The following is a 19,984-nucleotide window of genomic DNA, read 5'->3' as shown; positions in this document are numbered from 1 at the left end:
GGATAGCAGCAAGTGTGAAAAGGAATGTTTACAAGATGCTAGTGAGACCTGCTATAATGTACTTTTTGGACACAGGAGCACTGACAAAAAGACATGAAGCAGAGCTGGAGGTAAAGGTGTTAAGATTTCAGTTGGGATTGACCGGAATGGCCAGCGAGTATATCAAAGGGACAACTAAGGTTGAGCGACTTGGAGGCAAAGATGCAGAGGCAAGACTGAAAAGAGATTAATAGATATAGCAAAGGATGATATAGCAAACATGCAGAGGATTGCCCAAAGATGCCCTACCATTAATTACTGCTTCATTCTGAAATATGATCAACCTATCTCTAATAATCTGCTATGTACCACAGGCCTTCAAGCTGGCAATACTTAAACCATTACTTAAAAAGTCATCTCTGGTCCCCTTGTCAGTGGCACCTGCATGACCTGGGGCCGAGAGCTATATGCGAGCTGTCCTGGAACAACGGACGCCGGGGGGGCCAGGTAGCCGACTGCCAGACCAGCGTCGCCGGCCTCCGGAACAGCGTTGCCATCCTCCGCAAGAGACACTGCCCTTTTTCCATAAAGAAGGTGATCCACTCAACATAAAAGCATGCACCAGCATTGTGTGCTTGATAAAAATCAGAGCACATAGCAACTTTTGAGAACAGTTGATGATTAGATAAAGAATTGTGTCAAACCTATCAGTTCATAAAAGATTGGTGATGTATTTAACCTTTGTAACAGTGGCATACCCATTCATACATGTAATCAAAGCAGGACATGGAAACTCACTTTACCTTTATATTATGATCTTCTCTTCTCGTAGAGCCAAGTTTAAAGTGCTTGTTTACATCCTCAGTTATCTTGTCTTATCTTGAATGAGATGATACCTTATATGCAGCAGATATATTATTTCACATTGGTCACTTCCAACTTAGGCCCATGATGCCCAGATAAAAAGTTGCGGAACAGCGTGACAAAACTTGCTTATAAACCATGCATGTATATTAAGAAGTCCCAGATGTCAAAAGTCCAGCTGATAACATAAACTCATATATTCTTTATGCTTTTATAGAGGCTATTTCACTTGTCCAGACAATAGTTTTTCAAAGTAGAGATGATTTTTTAAATATCACAAAACATGTGAAATACATGAAATTTGAAAATATTTGTAAAACGATGAAGTAGCACTAGATGGTGATGTTAAAAATGCTGAATGACATATGTTACCTTGATGATAATGATGATGATGAATTTCCATTAAAGGAGATTATGTTTTCATATAAGCTAATTTGTTCGGTGAATTCTGGAAACAGCATGTAATGCAGACATGACAACACAAACTGCGTTGTTGCTTGTTGTCATTGACTGAACCATGGGCCATACTTTGGTCTGGTGATTGTAAAGCACAGTGAGATTGTTATATAGACAGGACTTTTGTATCCTTGAGGCAATCTAGAGTTAAATCTGACACCGTAAAACTATGTCAGATTTTAGTACAGATTCCACTATCATGGTCGTGTTATGAAAATGTCATGTTTAGGCTTCTATTTTATTCCTGTCGTATTTGTAACACTTCAGTGAGTTAACAAATTATTTTATATCTATTTCTAAAGGGACGATGTGTGTCAAATATGCCCTGGCTTATTGTTGATATGTCTTCACACATTAATTCTAAATTTAAAAAAAAATCAAATGTTTAAATTAATTTCATTTTGACAAATGATTTATTTAAGCATATACCTTTTGCAAGAAATTGGATTCCACACATTTTTAAATAACAATAATGATAAAATGAATCATGTTTTATTAAACTGTTTATTTTAAATACATTATATTGCAAAAAAGTTCATATTTCAGCCTGTTACTTTTCCATTGCTTTTTTGTATGCAAATGCTAAGTGAGATTTATGGAAACAGTTCAGTACAAGTTAAAAAATATAAGGTACAAGAGCTCAGACTTTGGTGTCCATGGGGTTCATTTGCCCTTTTTCCTCATAGGTTAAGGGGGCTTCTACATTGGAAATGTCAGATGGCAGCTCAAAGAAAAGCTCATCATTGAAGCAGTTCTTATCAGATGGAGATGCCAAGGAGGGAAACTTCATGACCAGCCCAGTGAGCAGACCACCAACTGTAGAGGCTCCGATGGTGGTAAAGACAGCCGCAACCTGGTACAGCGCTTGCTCCCGTGCAGTGCGTCCCAAGCCTGGCTTCAGTCCAGGAATCACCTTCTGCAGTTCTAGCAGCTGTGGATCTCCTTCGGGTGGAGCACGGTGGGAAAAGATCTGGTACATGCTGGGCCCGTAGGTTTCCTCAGTGGCGAGAAGGATGGCGCAGATCCCTGCTGTGGCCGATATGATGCCAGTCAGTCCGTGCAGGTTGTGAATACCACACTGGTCTTGGATCCTCATGCGATAAGCCATAAAGGGGGTCAGGTACTTGTAACCAAAGAAACAGGCAGTACAGCCCATGACGCCCAGTGCATATGCAGCTACAGGTGAAATCATCATGTCCACAGAAGCTCCAACTGTCACACCGCCTGCTAGAGTCACATTTTGGATATCAGCCATCGTGAGCTTGCCTCTCTTATTGAATAGTGCAGAGAGTGCAAAGGCAGTGATAGTGGATGAGGAGAGACCTATGAAGGTGTGGAGTATTGCTCTGTGCTGATCATCGCCTTTAAATGTAAGCGCAGAGTTGAATGAAGGCCAGAATACCCAGAGGAACAGGGTTCCCATTACAGACAGGATATCTGAATGATAACTAGTGATCTCTTTAGCATGTCCATCATTCAAACTTGGCCGATAGAGCATAAATGTCACTCCTAGACCAAAATAGCAGGCAAATATGTGGATAAGAATAGTGCCGCCTGCATCATTGATCCTAATGTATTGGAGTACAGCCCACTCTGTCACAGCAAATATAGGAATCTCAAGAGAAGCCATGACCAGTAGCTGAACGGGACTGGTCTTCCCAAGCACAGCCCCGAAGGAGATGAGCACCACAGCACAGGCAAACTCTGCATTCACCAGGTTGATCACCCCCAGGTGAATTTTCCCATCATAGTAAAACTGGAAGAACCCTTGCATCAGGATTGCCCACTGGATTGCAAATGTAGCTGTGAGAAAGTTGAAGACCATCCCGCCAAAGCCGTAGAATCTGAAAAAAGCCAGCAGGCAACCGAAGCCTATGAAGATCATCACTTGCACATCAGCAAAGTAGGGGTAGTCGCGATAGAGGGAGTTCTCCATGGGGCTGGTCTCATTGTTTTGCAGCTTTGCGTTGGTATCGTCATCATAAGTGACAAAGACAGCATAAAGAGCTATGATGATCACCTCAAACACTAACACAAACACTGGCAGGCTCACTTTCAAACTCACTGAGTCCTTCATGTTGATGCTCAGTATCCAGACTGCGACTCCTCTTGCTACAGCAACACCCCTTTTGTACTTTTAAAGATCAGATAAGAGCAGATAAAGGCATTGGTTAAAGAGAGTGAACACATGCAATGCAGTTATTTAATAGTGGATTGTTATTTAACAACTCGAGAGAACAATGTACTTTAATCCCTCACTGCTCACAACTGAGCTTATCTCTCCCCCTGTGGTTTTCCGTAACAAGTTCTGATTGGTATTAAATGTCTTTATTTTAAACTAATCATGCGGAAAAAAGAAACAGATATTAAAATCAAGTTAAGTATCACAATGTCATTTTTTTGTTATTAATTCTGATGGCAGGAACATTGTGGTTTATAGATTAAAATGACAAATGTACATGACCCGATGGCAAAAGTGATGAATTTAAAGTTTCAGGATATCGAATAGTTAATAATGCAAATAATCTTTACAGGCAATCCAGTGTAGCTAAATGCATAGAAGCCAATGCACAGCTTGTAATGAATTAAGGGCCTGTGCTGTTGATCTATGGTGGAAAAAACATCTTTCTGCTATTGCTGCTATTGATGAATTTTAGATGAGTGTTTTAATTTCAGCAATGGATAATAATGGGCATCATTAATTAGAGTTAGGAGGCACAGTGTGGCTGGCACTTTTTAAATATAGATACAATTCAAATAGTTTTACATGACAGAGTGGGAAGGTGACACAATCATGAACTGTCACACTTTTATCACTTAAATACAGCACAGCCATTTAAAGCAGTCACTGTGGGCATTGTTAACTGTGTAAATCGTTGTATTTGGGGGAAAATTAAGTGCAATAAAAATAAGAATGTAAGAAAAGAAAGTGGTGGTATTTAATATTTAAATATTATAATATTATATTATATTATAATATTAAATATTATATTATAATAATATTATAATAATCTATATTTAATTTTCTATATGTCATTATGGTTACTATTATTGTATATGTATATGATGTCATCCTTAGTTTAAAAATTCCAGATTTTATTTCAAATATGAAAATTCACAATTTTTCAGTCTTGGGATGTGATACTACTAAACACCTAATTAACAGCTGGAATAACAGGAATGACAAACTGTTATCACACTGAACCTGTTCAGCATTAGGAATATGTGTTGTGTCTGAAGCAAAAAGAGGAATTCTCTGATCAACATTAGAAAACAATCAGTTAGATCATAGTAAGACAAAGCAGTATTTCTCAATGTAAGCTATTCTGGAGTATGACAGGAGATATATAACATCATAATATCAATTAATTACTCCTGTTTTACATGCAGCTGTTCACTGTAGCAGAAAGTCTGTTTCTGATATTTATTGTGGATTCAGTAGAAAGCAATGAGAAAGAAGCCATTCACATATTTTGTTATTATAAACCTAATTCCATGTGGAGCACAAACTCGCATTTATCACTGAAATTGAAGTTCAGTTAATCAGAAAGACTCACATTGAATTTTGGGATATTATTTCAAGTATTTCAAGAATTTGGTGTGCAGTTTTTAAGTGTTTTTTAATATGAGTTTCTAAGTTTGCTGCTTGATAAATCAGACAATGATAGCAGAGTGCTGAAATGTGACCTTATTTATTTATTTATTTACAAACTGTATTGTCGTCGTCGTGGTTGTGGACTGTGACTCAAAAAGAAAAAAACCCTCAAACCCCCACACACTCCAGTCCAGTAACAAGCAGCAATGAGCAGGTTAAAGGCGCCATTAAAATGCAAAAGAAGAAGAAGAATCACTCCCATAATGCATTGCATTGCCAACGTATGCAAACAGGAACATGGCTACCGGTGTTTAACATCAGCATTCTTGAAAAATTATCTTCTCCCTGACCGACATAGTCTGTGATACACCAGCTTTTGCTGATCCTCCGCGACAGGAGAAAGGTCGGAGTTTATCAGTAGACTTTGGAAACAGCTCCTCGCTTCTTCGTCGGTCACAGACAGGTAACGGGTCAGTTAGCTAGCTCCCGGTGAAGCTAACGCTACCAGTGCTGCTAATCTCGTCAGTTCATTTAAATGTTATCATCGCTGTCATCTCCTTTTGGAGACGGACTGTGAATCATTAGTCAAAGCAAGACGTGGAAAACACACCAGTATACTTTTATACCTGTGCTGTGAAACACACACATTAAGCCCCTGCATGGGGGCGGTAGTTTTTGTGTCTCCCAGAGCTTTGACACGTCTGCACCTCAGCTAAAACTTAATTGTCATGTAACTCGTAATTTGACTGTTAACTAGACTGCTGCTTGCTTTTATGCTTTATAGGGAGAGCAATGTAACAGCGTATAATGACGTATGTTTATGGTTTATAATTAAGCAGCTTGTTTGCCAGTTATCGTAGATGTCTGCCTTTTTTTCATTCAGATCGCAGTCGCGTATTGATCAGTTAAACAAGCGTGAGGGGGAATATGTTAATGTCACAGACATAATGCTGACAGAAAGAGACTAATGCTGAAAGAAAAAGAAAGGGCAAAATGTTCTGGAGTGACGGTGGAAGATCGGGTCCTGCTGAAGTAGGAGCACCATTTTCAGTAAGCAAGCACGGTAACAATGTGGCATTTAAGTCACCGAGTGGAACTACACACTCGAGGAACACTACATTTATTTACACCGAGACCACTGCCCCACAATCTGCCCCCAAAGCACAGCTAACCAGGGCTGAAGGCGAGGAAATTAGAATCTAGAGATGTGGCAGAAATCACCACAAGAACCAAACTTCAGACTTGGTAAAGGTCATGGTAAAATAAGTGCATTGGTGGCAAACATGAGGTCCAGGAGGCCAGAAGTGACCCAGCAGACTCCCAATTTGGATCTCTGGACCATCTGAACAAGTAAAGGAGGGCGTAACTCTTGAACCAAGTTTTATAGCTTTTCTTCCTGATAAGGTCCTCCCATATGTTTATTCATTGTGTACCTAAGCTCTTAAGTGACAGAAATGTGCCTGTTTTTTTTTTGTTGTTGTTTGTTTGTTTTTTACATTTTATTACTGTCTTCTATAGATGGTTCAGTGTTTTGTTTTGTTTTTCCTTCTTACAATGGGACTACAGTACAAATCAATAACATGTTTTCTATGACTTGATAAAACATCTATAATTGCAGGAGCTACCATTTTTTTTTCTGTAATTATACAAATGTATTTCTCACAGTTTAAGCCCAAAAAGTCCTGCTGACAGATTTTTCATTTACTACAGCAGCATTTCCTTATCACGCAGAAAGGTTTATGGATGCTGTCGAATTATTAACATATCTCAGAGATTAAAAGTGTAGTTAAACTTCTTTACACTGACAAAAAGAAAAGTTTCACTGATGGAAGTGGGCTGTGTGCAGCCCACGATGTAAAATGAGTTTGACCTTCCTGCACTAAAGTAAGGGGTGAAAGTTAAAGGGGAAAAAATAGTTATAACGAAGGGAAATGTTTAAAAATGAAATGTTACACCTATTTCAGTTTTTAAAAGGATTTAGGATTTTCAGAAGACTTGGGTATAACAGTATTTTGTTATGAGAGAATATAATAATTTTGAGGAGTACTCGAGTATGAGAATATACTGATAAGGCAATCAATTGCTGAGAGGGGTACATAGAGTGAGTGAGCATGGGAACAAAGTGTATATGATGAGTTGTCAGCGTAATCCTGTTTAATGAAACCAGATTATATTTGCAAGCCGTCTGCCAGCCAGTGAATAGCCAAAAGCATTGCCAGTTGTTATTTGAAAATACTCAGGCTTTGTAGGATATCTTTTTTTTTTTTTTGCTAAACATGTGCAAGACTTGGTAGATGTTGCTTCAGGTAAAACTCAGATGTCTGGTTTACCCTGTTATGTAATATCAGCATCTTTTATTATTGAACAGATTAGATAGGCAGTGGATTAGCCAGTCAAGCAGACTTATTGTCAGCATTTTTTATTTTTTACAGCTCATTAATCTTCATGACCTTTATTAATGTGTAACAAGGAAACAAAGGCAGGGTTGTATTTAAATACATAGGCATGTCTGGTCTGCATACAGTAAAGGCATTTGGTGTTTATTTGCTACTGTATCTGACAGAAAATGATGCATTTTTTCTGATAAAGAAAACAGATGATATGCTTGTTTTGAAGTGGTTTACTCAGTGGTTGGGAATTTCCGTTGGTTCTGGCTAAAACGTCTGGGGAGGGCGGATCAGTGAATACCCTAAATGGCATTCACTGATTCACTGGTTTCAGCTTCTCAAATATCATAATACTCATACTTTTCTTTTATTAGTAAACTAATCAGTTGGAAAAACAAAAAACAATTCCACTTACTTTGTCCTATTTCCATTAATATTTATGAAAGTGTTAATCTTTAAAAATGGGTACCAAAAGTGCAATGAATGACATTATAAATGGTTAAATGATGACCTGATATGGCGGAGCACTGCAGTTTAAACAATACATTTTGTGTTCACTGATGGTAATTACTACATAAATCTATTAAGTTTGTTTGAGGTTGTGGAGTGAAGCTATAAGAATCATTGTGATTGCTGCTTGGTGCATGTTGGGCAGGGGTCTAGTTTGATGCTGTCTCTGTGCCGTGGTCAAAGATAAAAACATGAAAACAAAGAAGCTGTAGGGGTTTCATGATTGTAAAATGGTGTGGCTAAATTACCTGCAGTAGCCTCCCACATTGTGCATACTTACTGCCAGATGCAGCAGAAAATCAGGTGAATATTTGATAATTCATTAATGCTTTAATTTGAATTCACAATAAAATGTTAGATTCATTCTTCCTGTGAACAAAAAGCATTTAAAAAGTTACATTTATAACATTTTTCATATAAACTTTTACAGTTTGTCAGCAGTAACTCGTGGTTTGATGAATATTTGGTTGAATTTTGACCTCTTACTGCAGCTTTTTTCTGTGTGTGTTTCATGGCTGCAGCCTGTGGAGCAGGTTCAGGTCCTTTAAAGTTCATCATCTAAACATTTCCTCTGATTGCTGTCCAGCCTTTGGATATGTTGGTTCAGTTTCACAAATTAAACCTGCCCTCTATAATAGAATACAAAAATAAAGTGATACTCCAGTGAGACTGTGTGATTTCAGTGTGGGAAACAGATGATGGGTATTGGTGGCATTTAATTAGTTGCTTAGCAACATGAAGTTGGGTTGATGAGTATTAATTCTCAGGGGTTTGTATTAGTATTTTTGTTCCAGTAGTTGTCTTTAAGATGATCCTCTGCAATTTTGTTTCAGTGTGAGTCATCATGGCGAGTCCAAGGACCAGAAGAGTTCTGAAGGAAGTGAGAACTCAGGATGAGAATAATGTAAGTCCTTAAAGCTTTTGATCCATGTGGCTTAACTTCAGTTCTTAACCAAAATAATCTCAGCCCACCGGAACGTTTTTATTCTACTTTACAGAGAAGATAGCAGCTCCTTGAGAGGTTGCACTTTTGCACTATCGTCCTCTAAATGGCCCCAAATAAATGAATCACAAGAGGGCACACATTCTAGTTTAATTAGAGAAGGTTATTTCTAATATTCAGATCACACATTAGGAAAAACTGTATCATAGAGTTTGTTTGTAAGAACATTAGTTGGCTTTTTGCTGGAGAAAATCAAATGAAGAACTCCAGGGTATATCATTGAATATGAAGTGTGTTGTTGTTGTTGTTGTTTTTTTACCTGCTTATATTCATCTGTTTGTTTTTTTTTGGTTTTTTTTCAGCTGTGTTTTGAGTGTGGAGCTTTTAACCCTCAGTGGGTTAGTGTGACATATGGCATCTGGATTTGTCTCGAGTGCTCTGGCAAGCACAGGGGCCTGGGAGTACATCTCAGGTAACAATGTGATGAGTCATGGTGTCTCTTAACTTTAGTCACATTTTTGTGACATTTGGCAAACTACAAAGACATGTTAAACTTTGAGATAAGTTTACTATAGTAAAATAACATACAGTTATTAGTCAAAAAAATACATTTTAATCAAATGCTCTAGTGTATATATGGATTGGTTTTGTGAATATGTTACATTATTGGAAGAACATTGTTTACAAGCAACAGTCCAGAGTAGTCTGTGTATTCCTTCAAATGATCACAAAGAAATTGTTACAGCCTGATAATATGCAGTTTTATCTTTCCTTCCCCGTCTGCAGTTTTGTGCGCTCGGTCACCATGGACAAGTGGAAAGATATTGAACTGGAGAAAATGAAAGCAGGTGGAAATGGAAAATTCCGCTTGTTTCTTGAATTGCAAGATGATTATGATCCAAACTGGACTCTGCAGGAGAAATACAACAGCAGAGCTGCTGCACTCTTCAGGGACAAGGTAAGCTTCACACTCAGTTCTTAATTATTCCTGATGCTTTTTTTCTTCCAGTAACCCACTCACAGAGGACCGGATAAAACATAATGGAATAGAATAGCCCTTTATTGTCATTGTACATGTACAACGAAATTGTGGTTTAAATTATAAATGTATATCCTCAGTAATGAGATATATTTAGCTTGATATGTTTAGATATAATGCTTTCCAGTTTGCGCTAACATCTTCACCCTTGTTCATCACTGCACTGACAGGTCGCAACATTAGCAGAGGGAAAGGAGTGGTCCATTGAGACCTCCCCTGCAAGAAACTGGACGTCCCCTCAACCCAAAAGCACTCTTTCATCCTCTCATCGGTATGAATGAAGGAGATTTTAAACTTACTAATGCTGGGTCTGATACTAGATAGAGAACAGCAGGCATCAAAACAGCAAATTGATATTTCTGTAATGTAAAATTTAGTTCTGGAGGATCTGGACAGAACTCGGCGAAATCCAGTGATAAAGCTTTTGAAGACTGGCTGAGTGATGATGTTAACTCTTATCAGAGGTAGGTTTCTAAAGTTTTCTATAAACATTAATATGGCAGCAAATGACTATTTGCTATGCAGAGATACATAGTGTATATCAGTGACATCTTTGGCAGAGAATAAGGTGTCATTCCTGTAATTATTGGTGTAACTTCATTTGCGCATACAAGGAAAAACATGAACGTTAAAGCTATATCGCAAACTACAGTGTGGAGACTTTGAGAGATAATTCATAATTATTTAAAAATGCCAGCTTGACTTCATATTTATGACTGTATCTTGATTTATTGTCTCTCATGTACACAACCTTTCTGGAAATGGATAAAATCCAAAGTAATGAGTGACGTTTGAAATGTTGTTGCCCTTGTCTAATATCTGAAATTTTGCTAATTGTACATTTAAGTTTCCTTTATGAATCTTTGTTCTATTGGCTTGTGTACATTCAAAATAAAAAAAATCTTTCCTGCTTTTTCAGTGGAGGTGGTTACAGTGGGAATCAAGAGAACCGGTACGTTGGATTTGGCAACACAGTGACCCCAGAGAAGAAAGAAGAGGACTTCCTGAACAATGCCATGTCCTCTATTTATTCAGTAAGTCAAGACACACTTTTTTGGGGGGGTGGGCTGAACTGTATTTTAATTTTTTTTCTTTCTTAATATAACTTAACTTTTAAACATTTTATTAACAGGGTTGGAGCAGTTTTACTGTTGGAGCTAGCAAGTTTGCCTCTATTGCCAAAGATAATGTAAGTGACTTCAAACAAAGGTTAACTCATTCAATTTAATAATAAACTGAATAGGAAATGTATTCATTTTGTTTTTCTCAATGTGATACCAAAATCAACAAAAGCAGGCATTTTTGCACAAGCTTATTGAGAGCAAGATGTCTACACTATTTTAAGTGAGGTGTTTGTATTGTAATAGCTGGGCTCTACCCTGGGTTGTCTTAACCTGATTGCTGATGTCAGGCTAAGTGGTCACACATGGCTGGATGGCAAACTATAATTCTGGAAAAACATGAAGAGGCAGAAATTAACACAGCTCCTGCAGAAAAAGCAGTGGTTTGAGTGAAAGTAAGAGGAAATGCACTGTGTGAAAGTGTTTATTTAAATGTTTTGATCAGTTAGACTGGAAAAAATTACTATGAAGGTTAAACTATTTGAAGGCATTGAAGGAAAGCCATCAACAGCGCTGACTGTCTAAGAAGTTAACACACTTATCAGTATCACAACTTTATCATTAAGACACTGCCCATTGTAATCTGATAGATTATTCTATTAAATTAATGGTTAAATGTGCATGTGACAGTTTTAGTTTTAATCATTTTCAGCTGTGTAAACCCATTGATGTGTAATTGTCAGAGAAAAACAAACGAACCAAAAAAACAAAACAAAAGTATAACTTTAGAGCCTCCTACTGTCTGCCTATTGAAGTCCAAAAGACCTGCCAGGATTAGTGATGCTATTTCCTGGAGAAGTGATTGGCCAGTAGGACTTCATACCTGTTGACCTCTAATCTGAAACCCAACCTGCTCTGAGGCAGGTTAGGTCTGCAGCCTAAGTTACTATGGTGATATACCCTAGAAAGAAGTTAACCCTCCTTCCCCAGGGTTAACCCTGAACTTGCCTGGATAAAACAAAAACCTGCTTTGCAGTACAGGCCTCTGTACTGAACATCTTAAATCTGGCCCTGAGAAATAGAGTCCATAGCATAATAATTTAGCAAGAGTAAAAATGAACATTTTTCCAACTAACAGAACATTTTAAAAGCTAAACCAAAACAAGCCAGTACACTCTGGACATTACCGGAAACTAATAATGCCAAAAAATTAAAAACTGAAAATAGAAAAACTATAAATCTGATCCACACAAAGATGTTTTATTTTCATAGAATTTATGTTGGGCATTTAACTTGTGTATCTAAAAAAACAAAACTTTAAATGGTGATTATTTTTGTCCCTCTCATGCAGACAACTAAACTTGCAAACCAAGCAACCTTAAAGGTAAGTCTATCGCATCTCGAGTAGCCAGTTATTGCTCCTGTTAATAAAGGTTTTTGACTCTTCTACAGACTGTATTAAGTAGTCTCCTCTTTCTTTTGATGGTATAAGCATGCGTATGCCATTTGCTTGTAAATATTTTAATAATATAAACCTACAAGCAATAACTGTATTACTACTTTACTATCTCTTTGCCTTCTGTGGATCTAGTTAAGGGGCTATAAAGCGCCCCCAGAACCGGTAAAGCAGTTTGTAAATGCATGGTGCTTCTTTTATATCTTTTTTTTTTTTTTTTTTTTAATATGTATCTACCATTTTTGTTTTTTCAGAATTATTGTCTGCTTTTTAGTTATTTTTTTTAACACTTTTAAAGAAACCTTTAACAAAAAATGTTGTCAGAATTGTCGTCTCCATGTGCTTCTGTTTGGTTAAACACAAGGCATTTTGTCTCTTCTCATATTTGAATTTGGAATATATGGATAACCTTTAGGATAAATGGAATAGGAGTGAACAGAAGCACTGTTCACTCACATCCACTGATTATGGGTTATCCTTTTTATGCATGCCAGTGTTTGTGTTTACTGCTAACAGCGCTGAAGAGGGACAATGGTATGCAAACACCTGATTGGTTTCTGTGAAAAAACGTGGGGAGTCCTTGATGCTATTCTGTAGAATTGAACACACAGAGTAAGAAGCAAAAATATCGTAATATTTGGGGTTATAGATGTGCCATGCTGCCAGTGTCTTGAACCATTACACCCTCTAGTGCTTGTTCAGTGTCATGGTGGATGGGAATGCTCAGGCTGCATGCTACTGCAGAACAAGCAGCTCAGTGTCTTGCAGTACTGTGAATGTTAAACTGTTTCATTCAAGTGAACTCTCCTCTCTGACTTCCAACTAGGCCACTGAGTTAGGACAGACATTAAATGAGAATGTTATCAAACCTACTCAAGAAAAGGTAACATTGATGTTTGAAGTTGTTGATTTGGTGGTGGGATGCAGTGCTTTTAGACACGAAACAGCTTCAGATGTGAATGTGCTATTTTCTCCGCTGCCTGTCTGTGCCAGTTTATCTGCTGTATGCCAACTAACATTAAACGACAGACCTGTAGTTTCAAAGATGGAAGGGGGGGGGGTAAACACAAAGCTTTGTCTCTCTCTCTGTCAGTGACTCAGCTGTGGGATTTGCAGAAGCGTACGACTGTGAGCTGTTTATTTGGGAACGTGTGTGAGTCAGTGTGAACTGTCACTGGATCAAGCCTATAGCACAAACATTTTTAACAGCCAAACTCTTTGTTCACGTCATGTCTGAGTTCAAAGTCTCCAGCTTTCAGTGCACAAAATGACATCACGACTATTCTACTAGGTTTTGGTGTTGCTTTACTGGAGCCATTTTTATGTTCTTGAATCAGTGACAGCCGCAGTGAATTCCCTATAAACAGACAGCAGCATGCATAGATTCTGTAGGCAACAGACTATTTATTTATTTATTTTGTACCATAAGCTTCCTGAAAATTCGTGGCTTGTTTTCTGAGTGCTGTTAAGGCTCAAAGCTGTTACGCTTGAGCTGGTTTTGGTTGCATTCAGGTCAAAATGCAATCTCAAAACCACCGGCTGTCTGCTCACAGTAAACAAGACGTGATGCATCCTGGAGCTCTTCATTTGAAAGCCACAGCTCGTTACCTTTGGGGATTTGGTGTGTCTGAGCTTTGTTGTTGTTGTTTTTTTTCTCTTTCTTTTGACATCATGTAATATTAGAACACATGTTACCATTTTTGCAGTAATAGTAAGTGTTTTTGACACAATGCTTCTGCTTAGCAGATTTAACTGCCAAGTGAGCAGCTCCTGGATGTCATCTTTTTAAAAAAAAAAAAAAAAAAGAAAGAAAAGAAAACAAAAGTATTTTTCCTTTTTTTTAAATTTTTTTTTTTTTAAATTCAATTCCAGCATCAGCAGGGTAATTGACTTTTCAATCTTAACTGTTACACATAGAAGGGTGCCTCTTTTTACCATGCTTTGTAGTGATTTATTCTCTTTGAGTGGACCGACAGAAACAAAATGCTTTTGTCTTTTAATGTAGTGTTGGCAATATTAATTTAATGTATCTGTAGTCTGTGCTTTTTTTTTTAAACACTCTTTACTGTCTTTCTTCTTCTTCCTCTTCTTTTAAATCATCTGTGCTGTTTAAAAAAATAAACAAAAAAACTATTGTTTTTTTTCCACAATCAAAAATGAGCTCTTCACCACGCATTTCATTAGACTGTTGTTTTTATTAGTTTTTAACAATAATTTGGCTCGTCCAGGTGAAAGATGGCAAATTGCTAGATGAAATGGCAGTCAGCATCACTGGGCTGGCAAACAAGGTAGGAATGGCAGACATCTGCCACACTGTGCTGATGCAAAACCAGTCTCCCAAGTGAGGAGCAGTAGCCCTGGCATTGCTATTGCAAACAGTATCCAAAACTGCCGGAGCCCCCCGATACACTATACGCTCTAGTCCTCCAAGGAGACTGGTTTTGCAGTGCCGTTAAGTTTGAACTATACTAATTACATTTAATTTCTTGTTTTTCTTGCTGCCATTTTGTTGTGGTGGTGAGTACATGATGTAAAAGAGTTAGAAAATGTGTTTTTGTGTCATTTTAATATTACTGCCTTGCTAAAACGAATTTGTTTGATTGTGTAGTAAAAACTGATTTGTCGTAATGGACTTGTTAGGACTTATTATTTTTTATTATGTTATTCTTTGACCTTTGAATGAATGAAAAATAAGGTATTTTACATGTACAGGTACACTTACATAAATAGTTTATTTCCTCCTTAGGTTCAGGGAGCTGGGTCAAAGCTGACTAATCTGTTCTCTGGAAAACAAGAAGATGGGTAATAAAAAAAAAAAAGCTTAATACACAATAAATGAAATGTTTCATATTCAGAATCCTAAGCACTTTGTGATGCAATGCTGTAAGCTATGGCCTGTAAAAGCATTTCTTTATGTTCAGGTCTGCTGGTGAGAGCTACCAAAACATGGATGCCACTGAGGGATATCAGGGTAGTTCTAGCCAGCCTGTTGCAAGGGACTTCTGGGAGACCTTTGGCAGCAACAGCTCCTTAAAGGCTAAGAAATCTCCCAGCAGTGACAGCTGGACCATTGCAGATAATTCTGCCAAGAAGAGCTCTGACAGTTGGGACAATTGGGGCTCTGAAGCAGCATCCAACAACAAACACAGCACAGAAGAGAGCTGGGAGGCTTGGGACAACAACTGGGAGAATGCAGATGGTAAGACAAAGAAGAGTCCCACGAAACCTGCTGAGGAAACCTGGGAGAACGCAGACTGGTAGTGACCTCACAAATCTACATCTTCTTACCTTTTTTCCTACTCTGGCATTTTTCCCTCTGACTCTCTCTGTTCATCTCAACGGCACTTACAGGGAAAGCTCCATTAGCTTTGATCCTGTTAATGCATTTAAAATATATTTATTATCCTAGAAGCAAAAGAATGAAGCCCAGGGATGAGTTGAGCTCATCATGAGACGACTATTCATAACTTTACTGAATATCAGTCCTGTATATTATTGTAAATCGTCCTTATTAAAGGGAATTGAGCTAAATCAGACCATAATGTACTGCCTGGACCTAATACTCTTAAAGGTTAAGAAGCCAGTGTTCATACTGGATCGCAGGTTTAATTTCCGTATTAAAAAAACAAAGCATGAAAGAGAAAATCTGATGTTGTAAATTTGAACCCTTGTAAATACAGTATCACCATCTAAACACTAACAACTTTATGTTCTGTGTTTAATCAGGTTTGGCCCCTTAAACATTTTCATCTCTGTTTTGTAAAATGGATCAAAAATACTTTTTCACATAATAAAGTTCATTCCACCTCGTGTTTACCATTAATCAAAATCTCTTTGGTCACGTACAGTTTAAATAAAATGATCTGATGTATAATGAGTTGAGAATAAATCTCCCTCATGGTATTAATTAATTTCATTTTAATGAGCAAGTAGCTTTTTTTTCCCCTTTCTTTCCATCTTCCCAGTAGAGACCTGCAGATACAACACTGTCATGTTATCTGCACCAGCAAAAGTGCAGATAGGCGAAGGCAACAGAACGCTTTGAAGTTTGGCATGTCTAAAAGTTAGTAACTGCCATTCTGCTAAAACGGCTGCTTTAGGGTAAATCCAACTTGAAATCAAATTTTCATTGAATTTGACCCCCGTTTTGCATTTGCGAGCTTTTTAAGCCCTTTGATTGGTTGGATGAGTTAACTTTCAGTCAGCACAACCTGTCTGTAGGCCCAATTCACACTAAAATGTTCTTTTAAGCACATCCAACATCATATTTTATTTTATTTTTTGTTACACATCCTTTCAAGTAGTGTTGCTTTATGTTGCAACATTGTTTTTTTATTTGCTTCACTGCTTAAATTAAACTGCTAAATAAATATGCCCGGAATACCTGCCAATGCTAGAATAGAATGGGGGTGGTATTGCAATATTGTGTGTTTTTTCTCTCATTCTGACCTCAGAGCTGTTTGAAGTGACTTGAAACAGAATGAACTTTCCCATTAGAGTTCATGCAATCAGATCTGGCTGCATTCACTTGCAATGTGGTTTAGACTGGGCTCAGGTTGGACCAGGTGTTTTGATCAAGTTCTCTTATTAATGAATGAATAAATAAGAGTAATCACTCATATTATTAAACAAAAGAAAATGTATTTAAAGATTTCTAGTTTTGTTTTCAAGAGACATATTGTGAAATTTTTAATAAGTCATGTCTAAAGATGATATACAGTTTATTGTAGATAATTTCACACGAGAGGTCCTCTTTGCTGGTTATACTCTGTGTACTGTATGCAAGGGTGATGGTTGTGTGTCATTAATTGGACACAAGTTTGGATTTTTAGACTGTTTTATTATCAGCTCGTGACCATAGCTGGTGACAGGTCATTGTAGATTTTATCTCATACGAAGCATCTCTGTGTCGAGTGTTGTTGCACTGTGGTCGTTGTTTATATTACGAAGATTCTGTGTCACCGATATCTCTACACTGTATTAACATCTGAATTGCGGGGTAATGCTAATGAGGCTCATTATATGCTGGATGCTTTGATGGTCATAGCTCTCAAATGCTTGTTATGAATTAATTTAATCAACCTAGTGCATCCCTCGGTCAGATTAAATGGCAGCTGTGCTCACGTTGTTCATCAGAGATGCAAATGCATTTTTGAAAAGTTCATGGTTACAACAAGCGGAAATGTAATCAGTGTAAAATTGGGCTCTAGTAAGGTGTCTGGGTTGAAGTATAGGGCAATTTTGCATCAGCTAATTTCTTATGTGGCCTTTCATTTCCTGTAACCCTGTAAATTTGTTGCTTTTCATGCAAAAAATCTCCTCATACAACACTAGTTTAATGTCACTAAACCAATTACAACTTCAGGTTTTGCTAATATCAAAAGTAACATGATTGATTTGCATTTCCTGGTGCTTTTATTGGCCAATAGTTTACTTCTGCAGACAGTCCTCATTGGACACGAACACTTAGCTGATTGATTATTGAAGAATAAATGCTCCATTACCATTTTCCTACCTCTAAGAAGTCTTTGCTTTACTGCCTGGGTTAATTTAGTGAACATGTTTTATTTTATTTTTCTTCATTCTTTAGCACTGTTTTATTGTAGACCTTATCACCACTGGTAGTGTAACAGTAAAGCAGCAAATATGAGTCTACAGTGTCAGTCTGTTTTCAGTGATAATGCGGTGCTGTAAAGAAAAAAAAAAAATTTAATAATCACTCCTGGAAGATTTGTGTTGCTAAACCTCTGCAGTCGTGTTCATGTCTGGTCATGTGATCAAAGCCTTAAACAGCTGTGTTTGCTTTCTGTTGATACTGGTGCCACTTTACTTGTGTATATGTCAGATAACGTCAAATGATTCACTGTTACCCTCAACTTTTCCCTGTATTACTGAAGTATGTCAACTGTTTTATTATTATTTTTAACTTTATTATGGCATAAAACTGACTGCCAGTAAATGGATAAATTCTTTTTGATCTGCTCTCACTGTATCTAAACTGTTTAGTCCTGATATACCATAGTTTTTCTTTTAGTGAATCTCTTGCTGGGGTTACTAGTAATTGATTTTTGGATGATTTGCAGAATTTGTTTGTTATCAAAATGCATTTAAATGACTTAAAATATTTTTTTCTCTTTTTTTAAAAGAACTGATTGTATTTTTTGCCACATGAAGTGAGTCAAATTCTGAACTTTCCAGAGCAGCAGTTCTGCTCATTTTCTGTGCCTGTGGATAACTTGAGAATGGGTATGTCTGTGTTTGTTGACTAAACTAATAATTATGTCAGAAATTGATGTCATGCATGAGATGTTATGTGATGCTAAAAACATTCAGTTGTTTCCTAAGTGAATTTAAGTGCAGTCGTCTGCTTGACCCTTCAAGTTTCACCAGCAGACATCCTGAGGTGAGCCAGTGTTACCGTACCCCCTCCCCCAAGGCTCTGGATATTTCTCCTGTACACATGTTTCTGTGTAAAATTAAAGAAAAAAATGTGTTGTGAATGCTTTTGTGGTGCAGTCTTCTGTTGATTGTGTGGATAGATGGATGGACGGTAGTGGAGGTGACAGAGTTCAAGGAGGATCTTTGCACTGTCATGACAACTATGTTACCATCACATTTGTCCAGGTTGCTGCAGACACAGATGTGCTTTGAGCGGTCATGGGAGACATTCAAAACCGTGAAACAGCAGAAGCGTGAACATACATGGTGCACAAGAGGAACAGAGATCTAGGATTCCTCTACACTCGTAGAAAGACCTACAGCAAGAGAGTTCAACTCCTTGTCTGTGTGGTGTTTGCATGTTCTCACTTGTGCCTAGGTGGGTTATTTGAGGTTTTCCAGCTTCCTTCATTCCTCCAGAGACATAGATTTTAAGGTTAATTGGTGATTCTAAATTAGCTGAAGGTGAGGTGTATAAATCCTTGAAGTAAATGTGTGAATGTATAAAGTTTTCTGGTAAGATTAGAAGTGCTATATGAAAGCAAACATTACATTTGCACGTGCAATATAACTGAAATCAATGTAAAAATAAACTGATAGTTTAAAGAAATTAGGACACATTTACTCTGAGCTGACTGCTAAGATCAAAACAGATGGAAAAAGGAGTTGGTGAGGTCATAAGATTGTTAAAGCATCTGAGGTGCCTTCAGTGAGTGATGAAATGTGCAAATCCTGCCACTTTCTTACCACTGCTACTGAGTTTGCAATAAGCATCTTTTTTATGTTTTGTGTTGGTTAATGTTGAATTAAAAAAATGATTTGATGATATAGCAGTGAGGATGGCATTTAAAGATTGTAGTACTTGTTTAAAGTAAATATCCCAACAATTCCAGAAAGTTCCTCCTATTTTCACTTTTAATGAAATCCATTTAAATCATTATGGCTGTTTTTTTTTTTTCCGTGTCTTGGGTAAAACAGGGCATGACGTTGTGTAAAAACAGATGGTCTTCTCCAAGAATAATTGGATCTTTTAGGTTTTAAAACATTCTCCCCGCTCTCTGAAACTACTATTAAAGATTTATAATGTATTTATTAAAGCCAGACCATTTATCCTTTTCTAAATTGATCTGTAATTAACCATTCGGTAGCTATCCGGACCACACAGTGAAATATGAACAGTATGTAAGGGTTAAAGTGAGACCCCAGATAGAGAGTGCACAAATGATGAGGAGCCTGCCTCATTTGCAGACGGTGAC

At 37.4% G+C, this 19,984-nt stretch overlaps 1 protein-coding gene and 1 pseudogene across 7 annotated transcripts; one reads left to right on the top strand and one right to left on the bottom strand.

Annotated features, from left to right (window-relative positions):
• Nucleotides 1-1,753: 1,753 nt before the first annotated feature.
• Nucleotides 1,754-3,388, bottom strand: LOC146669738 (ammonium transporter Rh type B pseudogene; annotated as a pseudogene).
• Nucleotides 3,389-5,160: 1,772 nt separating this feature from the next.
• Nucleotides 5,161-18,790, top strand: arfgap1 (ADP-ribosylation factor GTPase activating protein 1). Of its 7 annotated transcripts, none has more exons than XM_085406268.1 (13): nucleotides 5,161-5,357; nucleotides 8,625-8,695; nucleotides 9,097-9,206; nucleotides 9,521-9,692; nucleotides 9,944-10,044; nucleotides 10,151-10,237; nucleotides 10,693-10,807; nucleotides 10,906-10,962; nucleotides 12,186-12,218; nucleotides 13,117-13,173; nucleotides 14,519-14,578; nucleotides 15,037-15,092; nucleotides 15,212-18,790. In XM_085406268.1, exons 2-13 carry the CDS (start codon nucleotides 8,636-8,638, stop codon nucleotides 15,549-15,551), a joined length of 1,248 nt encoding a protein of 415 aa, XP_085262394.1. In that variant the 5' UTR covers nucleotides 5,161-5,357; nucleotides 8,625-8,635; the 3' UTR covers nucleotides 15,552-18,790. The 7 variants fall into 7 exon arrangements, with proteins under 7 accessions (XP_085262394.1, XP_085262396.1, XP_085262397.1 ...); XM_085406269.1 differs by lacking the exon at nucleotides 5,161-5,357 and adding an exon at nucleotides 5,727-5,944; XM_085406270.1 differs by lacking the exon at nucleotides 13,117-13,173.
• The last annotated feature ends 1,194 nt before the right edge of the window (nucleotides 18,791-19,984 follow it).

This window comes from Rhamphochromis longiceps, linkage group LG5 (assembly GCF_057381845.1).
Source record: "Rhamphochromis longiceps isolate RC_006_pf linkage group LG5, R_longiceps_female_GT1.1, whole genome shotgun sequence".
Classification (NCBI taxonomy): domain Eukaryota; kingdom Metazoa; phylum Chordata; class Actinopteri; order Cichliformes; family Cichlidae; genus Rhamphochromis; species Rhamphochromis longiceps.
The sequence above is the reverse complement of the archived record's forward strand: the minus strand, read 5'-3'. Positions and strand labels throughout refer to the sequence as shown.